At 44.4% G+C, this 15150-nt stretch overlaps 1 protein-coding gene across 9 annotated transcripts in view; it reads right to left on the bottom strand.

Moving 5' to 3' along the window:
- Window positions 1-15150, bottom strand: part of MAGI2 (membrane associated guanylate kinase, WW and PDZ domain containing 2) — a 902790-nt gene that overhangs the window by 174538 nt on the left and 713102 nt on the right. For all 9 annotated transcript variants that reach the window (XM_029077508.1, XM_029077506.1, XM_029077507.1 and 6 more), the window contains 2 exons: window positions 3944-4065; window positions 2263-2445 (listed from right to left, as the gene is read on the bottom strand). In XM_029077508.1, coding sequence (XP_028933341.1) covers window positions 2263-2445; window positions 3944-4065 — 305 coding nt within the window. The remainder of the gene's footprint in view (window positions 1-2262; window positions 2446-3943; window positions 4066-15150) is intronic.

A 15150-nucleotide genomic window follows, 5' to 3' on the forward strand; every position in this document is an offset into this window, starting at 1 on the left:
TGTTCTAGCTGCCAATGTGTGTACAGAATTAATAATAATAATAATAATAATAATGTTGGTATTTGTTAAGCGCTTACTATGTGCTGAGCACTGTTCTAAGCACTGGGGTAGACACAGGGGAATCAGGATGTCCCACGTGGGGCTCACAGTCTTCATCCCCATTTTACAGATGAGGTAACTGAGGCACAGAGAAGTTAAGTGACTTGCCCATAGTCACACAGCTGACAAGTGGCAGAGCTGGGATTCAAACTCATGACCTCTGACTCCAAAGCCCGTGCTCTTTCCACTGAGCCACGCCGCTTCTCTAATCCTGTTAGAATTAAATACTGTTGCTTTATCTGGCCTATTTATGGGTGTAGCTCAGTCACCATTAATGACTGAGCCTATGTGGACTGATAAATGGAATCCTACTGGGAGTTTCCAGGCCCATACCTTTCTTCAATCCTTATAACTCCAGGATGGCAGGGATTGATCCTTATTTTGGGGTATGTAGAGAAGCAGCCATCAGTTCAGTCCAGGGACAGCCCAAAATTTCCTGAGGATTCTTGTACATTTGCTTAATGAAGTTGCTTAATACTATTGGAAATGGTGCCCATATATTACTTTAAAGGGAGAGAACTTTCTAAAACTTCCTGACAGATTGGAATAAGGGGAGTCTGGCAGCTTCTCTAAGGGCCTAGTTTTGCCTCTGCCTCCTGCAGAGCAACAAACTGTGGCCATCGATCCACTTTGTACCAATCCACAGCCCTGGTCAGAAGCATTCCAAAGCTTCAGGGGAGAATTCAGCACAGTCCTAATCACTTAGTACAGTGGTTTACACACAATAAGCGCTCAATAAATATGATTGAATGAATTGAGGCTCACACTCAATAATATTAACCAATTGTGATATTTAAGTGCTTTCCATATGCCAAGCTCTGGATTAACCACTGGGGCCGATATGAGATAATCAGATTGGACACGGTCCCTATCCCATATGGGGCTCAGAGACTAAGAGGGAGGGAGGAGAGGTATTTTATCCTCATTTTGCAAATGAGATAACTTCAGCACAGAGAAGTTAAGTGAGTTGACCAAGGTCAGATAGCAGGTATTAGAAGTCGGGGGACCTGACTTTCAGGCCCGAGCTTTATCCACTGAGAATGCTGCTTCTCAATATTTAGTGAGCTACCGTGAGTTCAAATGGGCAGAATTTGGTTGGTGAAAAATGAATCAATTCCATACTTTTCAACCTCCTTCTCTTTGCTTTAGCCTTGTACTAGTTGACTTAAGTAGATTTTATTGAGTAAACATTGTTTTCCCCAGCAGAATTTTCCAAAAGTGACAGCATTCTAGGGGTCTGAATGTAAAATGAAGCAGCAGCAAGGCCTAGGGGGTAGAGCACAGGCCTGGGAGTCAGAAGAACCTGAGTTCTAATCCGGACTCCACCACCTGTCTGTTGTGTGATCTTGGGAAAGGTGCTTACCTTCTCTGTGCCTCAGTTACCTCATCTGAAAATGGGGATTGATTGTGAGCCCCATGTGAAATATGGACTGTGTCCAATTTAATTAGCTTGTATCTACCCCAGTGCTTAGTACAGTTCCTGGTACAGAGTAAGCTCTTAACAAATGCCATTAAAAAAAAAATGGAGCCCTATAGCAGGCTCAGAGGAGGTTGAGGAGAAGTCAGTCAGTGCTGCTGGCTACATTAGTAGTCAGTCAGTCAGTACCCAGCCACTCTGAGCTTGCCACTCCACCAACTCAAGCAACAGCCTAGAATAATGTGGGTTTTGGGGAGCTGACAGGGCGTGCAAGGAAACTGGGAATGAGGTAAACTTTTGCTCCCCCTCATTTCATGATCTTTCCTGCCTCCTTCCCTCCTTTTTCCCCTAGGGCTGGTCAGGGGTGTAAAATGTGACCAAGCGGAAGTAGGGGAAGAAGAAGGCACCCCAACCACATTTAAGTAAAGTCCAACCACATTTCCAGACAGATTCCAGTTTGGGTATCTTTTCATACTGACAAAGACATTTGAACCTTTCTGCTTTCCTTGCTCTAAGCCATAGCTCTTGTCAGAATGCTCTCCTCCAATCTGATTCTTGGCCAGGCATTCTGGGGAGGGTTCTTCAACATAAACTAAGGAAACAGGGACCGATCAGTTCTAGTCCTTAAAACTGTGAAGTTTCGGTGCAGAGGAGAATGGGTTACCTGTAACCTTCAATTAAGAAAACCAGCAAGCAGCCCCAGGAAATGCTGGGATGCCCCGATGACATCATGACAAGCCACCTACCTGTCTCCATTTTCCCATCTTGGGCTGCGGGTCCATCAGGAATGACGCTCTTCACCTGCAGAAACTCATCTGGTTCATCACCACCGATGATGGTAAACCCAAATCCCATGTTGCTCTTCTTCAGGGTTGTGCTGAGAAAAGTTCCTTTCAGTTGTGATGCATCCCGGGTGAAAAGTGGCTTTTCTATAAAGGCCAGCAAGATAAAAGAAAAACCTGTTCAGAACAATTCATGCTTCAGGAGACATCCCATTGGTGGGGATATGTGAGGATTTGTGCACCTTTAATTGCTGGGATGGAGGGGTAAGCAGTTCATGGACAACAGAAATACAGGGAATTTGTACTAAAATAGATCAGACGGATGAACCTAATGGACAATATTCTTCTAGGAACGAAGGAAATGAATTAAGCCATTTTCTGGAGCTGCTTTAACTCCTCTAGACTTGCAAGCTTCTTGGGGGCAAGGAACGTGTTTACCGACTTTGTTGTATTCTCCCAAGTGCTCAGTACAGTAAGCACTCAGTAAATTTCATTGATTGAATGATTTTGGCTGCAAGAATCTGTAAGTGAACCACCTCTTACAGGGCACTAATCTGCCTCAGAATCTGGGCTCAAAGCTTCTTCAACTTCTAAATGGGAGCAATTTATTCCTTAACAGTACTTCTTCACCTCCCTTAATGGGAGCAATTTTACAGGTAAAGGAAGGAGTTCCCCAAGTCTTAAAGTTTTTAACCATACCAGTTGTTTTTTTATTACATAGATGCATCTCACTCACTGATACAACATGGCCCATTGATACACACTGCACAATATTGGTTCATCTCGTGCATACAGCCTCTGAAATAGGAGTGAATGTGCTTATGCAGGCATGAAGGCATACACATAAAGCGGGGAGAGCTTTAAAAAGAGCAAACAGAAGAAGCCTACGTGATCTTTTCAATGTCTACACACTAAGATTTGCTTTCCGACAATGACATTTTCAGTGGGTGAGACGGCTTGGTGACCTTTCCACCCGCTTCCAACGTGCGCCCGTAAGTCCTCGGTGTGACAGTGAGCAATGGGCAAGAGGCTGCCTCGCCTGGCTTCCAGAATTTCTCTGAGGTGCTTTTATTTGTGCAAAAAGGTGAAAGAGATGGAAAGTATTTCGGTGCTGTGATTCAGACCGCTACTCAGACCCCCGGTCCCCCAATAGCGGGTGCTTAGGGAGCCAAGAGGCACTGGGACATACTGTATAGCCCAATCTTCCCGGCCCGGTCCTTCCGATAGTGAGACAGACCATCCACGCTGCGGGAACGCCGGAGGGGCCGCAAGGGGACGTGTTTGGGACTAGGCAACGTGGATGGAGAGCTTCTGACTGTTACAAAGGGAAAACAAGCCTCGTTCTTGGGCTCAGCCTTTCGGGTCAAAACTTCCTACTCTCTCTGAACCCTGCCGGCCTCCTGTTCTGTGCCCTCCAACTCCAAAGCCGCCCTGCACGCTGTCATCATATAGTGCTTGAAGCTCGATAGTCACATCTGATGGCTGGGGAAAAATATCCTAGACCTAGCCAATCCCAGCTACAGGGGAAAAAGGGAAAAATCAATCAGCCCAAAAGCTTGAACTTAAGGCATTTGGGGAAGAGGAAATCGATCTGGTGTGCCTGCTCTCCCTCCCAGAACAAGGACAAGTGGACTGAACGCGGTACCTCGAAAGCCGGGGGCCTGTAGAGGCTTCGGGCCAAGCTCCGTGGTGGGCATGTTATTCTGCTGTAGCTTCCTTTTGGCTTCCAGGACCGGGTTTTCAAACTGTGTCCTTCTATTTATGTGGCTGCAAGAGAAAGTGTCACGTTAGAATCCCACTAGATTGTGATAATAATAATGGTATTTGTTAAGCACTTACTATGTATCAAGTACTGTTCTAAGCACTGGGGTAGATACAAGCTAATCAGGTTGGGCACAAAAGTTCTCAATAAATGACAATGATTGACTGATACGGAGATGGCAAAGCAGCATCACTATTCTGGTGTCTGCGATCAATACTCCCCCACATCCCTCCCACCCTCTCTAACTCCTTCCCCCCAAACAGAGAAGTAGCTTGGCTAGGTGGAAAGAGCATGGGCCTGGGAGTCAGAGGGCCTGGGTTCTAATCATGGCTCTCCACTTGTCTGCTGTGTGATCTTGAGTAAGCCACTAAACTTCTCTGGACCTCAGTTACCTCCTCTGTAAAATGGGGATTAATACTGTGAGGCCCACGTGAGACATGGACTGTGTCTGTGTATCTATCCCAGTGCTTAGTACAGTGTCTGGCACATAGAACTTAACAAATACCATTATTATTAATAATAATAATCTCTTCTTTTAGGCTCTGCTCTCCTGATAGCAACATTGATTTTGAATGCTGGTAAAACTTAGTTATACTCTTATTTCCTGCAGAATTTACCTTGACTTAAATGCCTCCCTCCTCCTCCCCCTCCTTCTGAAGTATCTTGAATGACTAGAATAATTAAAGCCCCTGTAAAATGGCCTTTATAATGACAAATCTAGCAGAGATAACAGATCTTTAATACTTTTTAGCACAAGCTCTCTGCTGAATATGTGACTGATCTTTGAAAATTAAGTACTCGTATATAAGTATATATATACGTATATATATAAGCACATCATTCAAATATTTTATTAGTGATATACAATTGTGTTGCTCTTTACCCCCATTTCAGTTTGATACATTTGTGTGATTCTGATCAACTTTCTGGATATTTGCATTTTACATTATTTCCTATGGGTAACTACTTTGGTTAGCTCTCTTTTGCTTAGCCCTCTATTTTCATGGAACCAATTAAAACTGTAACTGGGGCAGAGCCTCTGCTAATTTTGCCTGGGGAACTCACCAGTTCTATCCATCCGCTCCTCTCTCCCCCCAGCTTCTGATCCCGTTTCCCTGGGAACAAATAAGCCTACCAGCCTCAATGGCAGGGCTGTGGTCTAGAGCTTGGCCAGAAAGAACGTGCCGACAGCCACCCCCGGGCCTGACCTGCCTGGTGCTCTGAGATCGAGTTCGCCGGGTGTCCCCCCAGCGCCCTGAGCTCACTGCCGGCAGCTATTTCCACGGCCACAAATGAAGCCATTCATTCAATGCTGAACATCGCTCCCGGGCTCCAAAGGGGCCGTCACAAAGAAAAATGATTGCTGGAGAACAGGGCAGCTTTGTCCTCCTCGGGTTCCCCAATGAATAGCCTCATTCAACACGGCGGGGATGCTGGGGGCTTGTGATGAGCATCAGGCCGGGGAGACCAAAGCAGCATCACCACACCCTCCGTAACCATCTCCTTCTCCTCTATTCCCCAAGAGGATCTGGACTATGAGAATCAGAGAAGCAGCATGGCCTAGTGGATACAGCCAAGGCCTGGAAGGCAGGAGGACCTGGGTTCCAGTCCTGGCTCTGCCACATGCCTGCTTTGTGATGTTGGGCAAGTCACTGCACTTCTCTGTGCCTCTGTTACCTCATCTGTAAAATGGGGATCAAGACTGTGAGCCACATGGATTGTGTTCAACCTGATTACTTTGCATCTACCCCAGCACTTAGAACAGTGCCTAGCACATAGTAAGTGCTTCAGAAATATCATAAAAACAAATCTGGTAGGACTGGCTTTGCTCTCTGCCCTCTAGTCATCCCCATATGTCCTGTACTACTGTGTCTAGGGACCATAAGCTTTCAGTGCCAGACAGAACCACCATTTTCACATCTAGTGAGGCAACAATCAAGCAAACTGTGGTACATATGGAGCACTGTCTCTGTGCTGAGTAATGTAGTAAGCGCTTGGGAGAGTACAATACTCCCCCCTGTGCACAGGACCTCATGATCCAGAGGGCCCAAAACATACACTGCATATGTCCAAGGAATGGACAGAAGCACAGATGTCCTTCACAACAATGGTACTTACTGAGCACTTACTGTGTGTGGAGCACTATATTCATCACTACACAGTAAGTTCACTCTGGGCAGGGTATGTGTCTGTGATACTGTTATACTCTCCAAAGTGCTTAGTTCAGTGCTCTGCACATAGTAGGTGCTCAATAAATATGAATGACTTATTTAGGAGAATATGATACAGTAGAGTTGGTAGACATGAGCCCTGCCTTCAAGGAACTTACAGTCTAGTGAGCCAACCACTCTCCCCAAGGATCCATGAGAGATAGGAGGGAAAGGTGACGATCACAGAGGGCCCATGGGCCTGGATAGATTATACAAAGCCTCATTCTATTGTACTTTACTCTCCAGAGCACTTGGTTCAGTGCTCTGCACTCAGTAAGTGCTCAATAAATACCAATGATTGATTGATCAGGCAACCTCTGAACAATACTTTGGGCTTACCTCCCTCTGTAATCTCTGTTCTGATGCTAATCAAGTGTATTTATTGAACACTTACTGTTTGCATTTGGGAGAGTACAACACTACAATATAACAGACATATTTCTTGCCCACAGTGAGCTTATAAGTCCTCAAAGGGGTGGGAAACACACATGATTCTGGGAGGAATTGGAAGAGGGGGACCTTGGGTGCTGGGGGTGAGGGGGTGGCATGGTGGCCTCTTAGGATCTGATCTGTTCTTTAGGCAAGTCCAGGGGCCACCTGGGCTGGAATTTCTATTGTCTCTTTCTCTTCCCCAACTGGCACGAGTTCTTTCACTAGCCAGATTGGGGCAACAGAGTTGAGGGGTTTCCAGCCTGCTGGATTGGGAAAATCTTTTGTAAGCTCTGGGTGCAAGATGGTCTTTTATGGTCTTGGCTATTAACTCTGAAATAGAGTTAGCATATCTCTCTTGCTCAAAAGTAAGCTCCTTCAAAACAGGGATCACTTCTCATAGGCGCTTAGCAATAATAATAATGATTGCAGTATTTGTAAAGTGCTTAGTCAATGACAAGCACTATTCTAAGCACTGGGGAAGAGAGAAGATCGTTAGGTCAGACTCAGTCTCTGCCCTAGGCTGGCAATCTAAGAAGGAAGGAGAATAGGCATTGAATTCCCATTTTAGAGATGAGGTAAGTGAAGCACAGAGAAGTTTTGATGATGGTGGTTTTTGCATTTCCTGCAAATGAAAGTGTGTGTGTGTGTGTGTGTGTGTGTGTTTCTAAAGGGAACATGTCTTCAGGCTCCAGTACATGTTTGTATCTCTAAATCTTACTGCCTTCTCGTGAACAGAGACAATCACATGACAGAGTTTGGCAACGGTGAATTTCTCCTGTCAGCCTTATTTTCACACCCACAGCTCAATCTGCAAAACGTCTTACATGGATAATATGACCACTAAAACAAGAAGTGATTGCGGTCACTGAGGCTTGGGGGTGGGGGGATCCTCAATGTGGCCTGAGGGTCTTCGGACCTACAATTTGCATTTGCTGTCTCTCCACCACAGCTGGCGGGGGCCGGGGAAGGGAGGGGTTCATCTTTGTGGGAGGGGAGGAGGGCAGTGATTTCGCCAGCTGAGAAAGGAGCTGGTGATTGGGACTGTAGGAGAATGAGTGCGGTCAGGGGGCACAATCTGTACACGAACCCCCAAAATCATTTTATCAGCTGATTTCATAGAAAAATCCATCCCCACTTTGGAAGCTAAAAACAGTCCTGTGAGGAGTTTGAAGACAGAATGAGCTGAGTTGTTAGGGATGTGTGCAACTGCTACATATTAATGTTCCTGTTACGGGGTAATTTGAACCAGGACCTTCTAACGGTGCTGAAAGCCGTTTGTACTTAATGGCTCCTTCTAAAGAAGAAGGAACCTAACTTGGGAACTGAATTAAATCAGCACTAATCTCAGAGGTTTCTTCCAGCTAATACTCCTTCCTTTGACTTCAGTGAGATACAGGCATCCCCTCCAGAAGAGAACAGGATGCTACTGTCTGACAGTTTTCAAATCTATCCTGGATTGTACTTTAAAGACATGAAATTGATAACTGCCTGAGATATGTGTTTTACTGTGCCACTGAGTGGATCTGTTGCACTATGATTTCACTGGTTAAAAATGAAATCCATCCACTAAACAGTAGTAGCGTAGGTGGGATGTACTTGTCATTTGTTATAATGAAAAAGGGAAAGTCATTTTCCTATCAAACAAATGCAGGTTAGACAGCAATTTGAAAAGCTAGTTTCTTAGCTATGCTGACTCAATAAGTCTTTAGAAACCAGATCCCAAGCATATCTATTAATCAGTCAGTGGTATTTATTGAGCACTTACTGTGTGCAGAGCACTGTACTAAGCACTTGGGAAGATACGATATAACAGAGGATGTCTAGATGTCTCGCCTGTAAGGATGTCCTCTAGACGTCTAACATCCAGATCTCTTATTGAGGGCATATTTCCTCCAAGAGGTCTTCCCGGACTAGGCCCTCATTTCCTCTTCTCCCACTCCCTTCTGCATCGCCCTTGCACTGGTAATTTGCACCCCCTTATTCACCCCTCCCTCAGCCCAACAGCACTTATGTGCATATCCGTAATTTATTTAATGTCCTTCTTCCCCTCTCGACTGTAAGCTCATTGTGGGCAGGGAACGCATCTACTTAGTCTGTTAGGATATACTCTCTAAAGCGCCTGGTACAGTGCTCTGCACACAGCAGTCAGTAATTACGATTGATTGATTTAACTTTAATTTCTCTCTTGAAGCAGGGAGAGCACAAGAAATTGGGACTGTTAAAATCAACACTTTTGACTTTTATGAAGGCAACCTATGCTCCTGAAGAGTCAAAGACAGTGCCTAGGAAAACATCTGGCATAAACATTTTTGGCCTCACAACAAGGAGGGAGCCCCTCTGAATGCATAACCCTGCCCCCCCCACAGAGCTTGGAAAGAGCCATAAAATATTTGCACACTTGCCAGGATGTCACTTCAGACCATGAACCGCTAGTGAGGCAGAGGCTTTTCTAGCCAATTGATCAATCAATAAATGATATTTACTGAGCACTCACTATGTGCAGAGCATTGTATTAAGTACTTGGGTGTGTAAAATACAAGAGAATTAGCAGACACATTCCCTGCCCCAGCCCACCAACTCTGGGAGCCTGGAAATGTACATGGGAGAAAAGGAAAAACAAGGCAGCACTGAAACAATCCCTTCTGAAATGAGGCCTGGCTACTCTGCACTCCAAAATGAGAAGTGAAGGAGGATGGAGACTAGAGGAAAGCCCCAGGGCCAAAAAAGAGGGGAATGTCTGGGAACTGAGGCTAGACGGATGAAAGCCACTCTAATTGTTTCTGCCGTCACAGAGCAGGATGAAAAACTTCATACAAAACACGGAGTGGCACGGAGGAGCTCTAGCTTTTGTAGATGTGGAAGATTTATATGATGCTAAAGTGCATTGGTACATGAGAAAAATGCCTCGGTAAGTTCACTGGGGTGTCAGGCAATCCGGATGGCTGGAGGGAGGTTAATTCACTTCCAAGCTACTTGGTCTGTTCCTGCGGCTGTTTTCCTAGTAAAGTTTTGGCCTTACTGTCAGGAGTCTGTCAGACAAGGCTGGGTTGGAATTACAAATACCTGGCTTGCTTTGGCTCTTGTTCCTTGAAGTGTGAATCTTAGGATATTGAAAATCAATGTGGCAACTGACCTCAACCCAGAGTGAGGGCTGCTTTCAAGCCTCAGAGGCTCTCTGCCTTCTCTTGTGCTCTGGGGAATATGAGTTTTAATATACTCCCCATGGCTCCAATGGCAATTGCATCATAGATGATCCTTGACTCCAAATCCACATCTAATATACTGCAGCAGCCTGGCCCGGTGATTCTGGTGGCTGTCTACATGAGTGATATGCCACTATCATAGGGCAAAATTAAGAACAGGTCATTTCATTAGTGAATCCTCAGGAGACATAGCATGGTCTAGTGTAAAGAGTGTGGATCTGGGAGTCAGAAGATCTGGGTTCTAATCCCAACTCCACCTTTTGCCAGCTGGGTGACCCCGGGCAAGTCACTTGACTTATCCGTGCTTCAGTTTCCTCATCTGTAAAATGAGGATTCAATACTTGTTCTCCTTTCCCCCTTAGACCGCGAACTCCATGGGAGACAGGTGTCTGAATCACAGCACCGAAATACTTTCCATCTCTTTCACCTTTTTGCACAAATAAAAGCACCTCAGAGAAATCCTGGCTGATCTTATTGCACTGTAGCTACCCCTGCCCTTAGAACAGTGGTTGGAGCATGATAAGCGCTTTCTAAATAACACAATTATTATTATTATTTCACTTGTAGTGTTTCTAGCAGGGAAAAAAAAAGCAGCTGGGAAAAAGGACAAAAAAACCCCAAAACTGGACTTGTTTCAAATCTTCCACCCGTTTTGCAATTTCTGGGAAGGCTCGATAAAGACAGCAACATTTTCTGGTTTCAACAATTCACTCAATGGTATTTACTGAGCGCTTACTGTGAGCAGATCACTGCAAAGTGCTTGGGAAAGAACAATGCAACAGAGTTGGTAGACTTGTTCTCTGCTCACTACAGGCTTATAGTTTGTTTGGAGGACCAACAGACACAGGAAAGACAATGATGAAATGCCAGAATTCTCCTAGAAGCACTAACTTCACCTGCTTGGTTGTCCCTTGGAAGATTTTAGCTCTAACCAAGAGATTCAATTCAGCTTTGCTCAGTGTTTGGGGGCAATGTCCAGCAGGAGAGGGAGTGATCTAAGAGAGATCACCTCAGGACTTGGCCTGTCCAACGGACACTCGCTAGAGCCTCAGTGTTCCTACGGAAGAGGAAGCTTCTGACTGGGTTTATTCATAATGTCCCTTGGGCTAATCAAGTATTCATGTTCTCAAATGAGAAAAGGCTTTTCTTTCCTTTCTTTAGGTGAAGGATTTGAGGCCACGCTTCCTGCCAGTTGAAGGAAAAAGTCAAATGGGCTGAACAACGAGAAGAGCACAGACGGGAAAGAAGACTCTCGAAGAATGACTGTGAGAATATGCCACAGATGAAGTATACTTTGAGACAAAAATAATTTCCATGGGAACCAAATGCTTGTCATTCAATCAGGAATGGATGAAACGTCCTTGGGCATTAAGGATGCTGCTGCTAACATGACTGAAGGCTGGAGAAGCCCCCAAACCACATGGTTCATTCTGTAAATGAACTCAAATAATTCAGAAATCCTATTACCCGCCATATATTCTTCACATTTAAATTCCTCCTAAAATTCCATTTCTTCCAACAAGCCTTCCTCCATTATTTTACCAGGACCCCAAGCTGTATAAAACCTGCCAACTCTAGCACTTGCAAACCTATTTCTATCCATCTTCAGCATTCCTGAACAAACATTAAATATATTTCTTTATAATAACCATGCTAGTTCTAAATAGGTCTTATGTCTAGCTTCCCCATTAGAGTGTAAGCTTCTTGTGGGCAAGGAGCATGCCAAGCAATCAATGATATTTATTGAGTGCTTACTATGTGCAGAGCACTGTACTAAGTGCCTGGGTGAGTAGAATACAACAGAATTAGCTGACCCGTTCTCTTCCCACAACAAGTTCACAGTCTAGAGGGGGAGACAGACATTAATATAAGTAACATAATATATAATTAAAAAATGTGTATGTAAGTGTTGGATACCCACTACACTGTACCAAGTGGATGCCCAATAAATCTTCTTAATTCCAAGTTTATAGCTTCCTGGAAGAATTAAAGAGAAAATATATTGAAACAGAATTTGCTACCTCATTTAAAAAAATTCATAGCATTTGAAACTCATACTCTTCCTGCATTCTAGTCCTTTTTCATCACTTTCTGGCACATGAGTAATAACTTAGAGCGCAGATGTGCTATCAATGGAAAAAAAATGTTTACATGAAAATCACATCTGCCAGTCCCCACTATAATTTCAGCTGTAGTTTTATGGTTTGCTTTCATCTTTCTGTCGGAGGAGACAGTTTTGCATGAAAGCACCTCACAAAACTGTGTGTTCTGGCCTACTCAGTTAACACACTCAACGACTGCAATGAAAATTAAATTTCCACCGGCAAATACAATTTTTCATAGTAAAACAATCACGTTTGCACAAAATCATAGCCATCTAATCCTATGGTTTGCTGCATTTGATTTTTTTTTTTTAAATCTTTCTCTCTTTTTTTAATGTTCTTTCAACAAATATGCCTAGTTAGCTTTCATGTTCCTATGTGTTTCCAGCGTCTACATTCATTTGTTTGGGGAGGAAAACTGAGTCAAAACCCCTTAGCTCTGCCAAAATGTGCATTTTCACTAGTTTTAGATTATTAAAATGAGTTCTTTGGACTATGTCCCACCTTTCTGGATCCACAGGGACAGTGACAGAAGAAACAGCTGTGTATTTGTGTGGTGTTGGACTCTTCCTTCTAATAGTCCTGAGAAAACACAACACTCCTATTATAGGAGGGCTGGGTCTGTCTGTCATTGAGCACATGGCTGACTCAACTGCCCCATTTGTAGAAGACAAACGGAAGCGCAGAGCAGAAAAAGGTGCCCTTCAGGGTGATAAAAGCCAAATTCTGGACCCCTATTACTGCCTCACAGGGCTTAAGCCATTTTACTTCATGCAGATTTAAACCCTTCCATGTCAGAAAATTAAATATAGGTGACTCCTAATGGGAACCTTATCCAAGCAACAATATTTCAGATAATCAGCTAGACCGCTGAATGTGCATACCTTAGCGTTCTTCAAACGGAACACACAACTGAGTTCAAGTTGCTATGACAACTCGAATTTTCAAGGTTCCCATTCATTTCTGCAAGGAGTCAGTGGTCTTTATTTATAACAAAAATGCTTTGGAGCCTGAAGTTCTCAACCCGTACGCTGCCTCTGGGCCTCTCCTAACCAATTCTGGTCCCAGACAACGGCCACGGGCACCTTCCAAAAACTCCAGCATCCACACGGATAATTGACAAGCTCTGCAGAGGCCAGAAAATGCTCTGGAGGATGGAGTTGGAGCTGCCTGAGGTGACACTGTGGATGTGAAACTACCAAGCCTCCCCTGCTTCCTTCTCTCCTTTGGTTATGTAGGGTGGCCTGCTGATACCACCAATTCCCAGGGCAGTCCCCCTCCCCTTTTCTGAAACCATGGAAGCATCTGTTACCGATTTGTACATTCCAAGTGCCTAATACAGTGCTCTGCATATAGTAAGCGCTCAATAAATACTATTGAATGAATGAATCTTGGAGCAATGGATGGAGCACAGGGCTTGGGAGTCAGAAGGTTTGGGTTCTAATCCCAGCTCTGCTACTTGTGTGCTGCATGACCTTGGGCAAGTCGCTTCACTTCTCTGGGACTCAGTTACCTCATTTTTTAAATGGGGATTGAGACTGTAAGCCCTATGTGGGTCAGGGACTGTGTTCATCCTGATTAGCTTGTATCCACCCCAGTGCTTAGTATAGTGCCTGACACATAGTAAGCACTTAACAAATATGATTATTATTATGGAAGCTAAATCTGCCTTCTGAGCTTTTCGAACATCCTAAAGCTGTAGCAGTTTGGAGCTCAGAACTTTTTGCTGGGAGTAGAGAGACAGCCAAAGACTGCACCCTCTGAGAACTGCTTTACTTGCACATTTCACTAGTGATATTTTTGAATATGGACCTGTGATGTAGTGATATAGGATATTTTGAATGTCAAATTTTAACCTGTACTCATTGTTCAAATTGTATTCTCCTCCCTCCACAATGCTGTCCTTTATCCCTTCAACTGTGAGCTCTGGGAGGGACAGGGTCCTTGTTTCAATCAGCACAGAGCATGGGTATACTGTAAATGCTAAATGATTATTATTATTAATGATGATAATAATAATAACTGACTTCCCTTAACAAGATGGGAAAAACTAGAATCCTGCGGGCCCAGGCTCAGTAGCACGTGTCCTCTTTCCCCCCCAAAATGGCATGAATGAAAGGCTGATACACCCGGGGACCATTATTGCTTCCCAATCCCTGGCATGCACCACTGCCTGACTTGTTTGCTGGGACTGGAGAAGGCAAAAAGCAACATTTCAGTGAAATGGCATTTCTTCTATTGGGACTGGGCTCAAGATCCGCTGACACAGCACAGAAGAGATATTAACACACTACCATCAGGGCAATTAAGAAGCAAATGGCATTTGATCAGTCCTATTAAGTCACCCTGCCCGCTTTCTTTTTTTATTTCCCTAGCAAGGAAAATCCTTTTGGCTGTGAGCAGGGAATATGTCACTTCACTTCTCTACACTTTCCAAGCGTCTAGCACAGTTCAACAACTGAGATGGAGGCTCAGAAAATGCTACTGTCATTACCACTAAATAGAAAAGCTAGAGACAAGAATCAGAGACAGAGAGCAGAGACAAGCCTGGTAGTTACCTGAGCCACCTAATGTGGTGAGGGTGATTATTTACAAATGAAACTACTACTGGAATCAGCACTGGACGATCTAGGATGGCATATGGAAACAGCAGATGATCTGCATATGGGAGGGGAGAAACCATTCCTAACATCTCCTCATTTCCACTCTGGGTAGGATTTGGATATTGGCTCCTCCTCTCATAGTTCCTGACTGTATTTTCACTTTCAACTCCTTCTCACCGGCTCCTCCCCATCTCGAACCCTAAGTACAGTGAATAAGGATCGATTGCGATATAAAGAAACCCAATTCATCACTAATAATTCTACTTTCAATGTGACCTATTTGAAGGGTGGGCACTGGGACTTCCCACGTGCAGTTTTTCTTTCTCCTTTAATTCCCTCAAATTCACTCTCTTGATCCTCAGTACTGTGCCCAAGGAGGGAAGGGAGGGCCTCGCGGATTTGATGGGATAGAGTGAAGACCTCTAGGTTTCTATGCTTCCCATGGGTTGAAAAATTTACTTCTGAGGGTGGGAATCCATCACTGAGAGGGGCATTAGAGGTGGACACTCATCTATCAGAGGAGAACCTGATGGAAAATTT

The sequence above is a fragment of the Ornithorhynchus anatinus genome, chromosome 13 (assembly GCF_004115215.2).
Source record: "Ornithorhynchus anatinus isolate Pmale09 chromosome 13, mOrnAna1.pri.v4, whole genome shotgun sequence".
NCBI lineage: Eukaryota > Metazoa > Chordata > Mammalia > Monotremata > Ornithorhynchidae > Ornithorhynchus > Ornithorhynchus anatinus.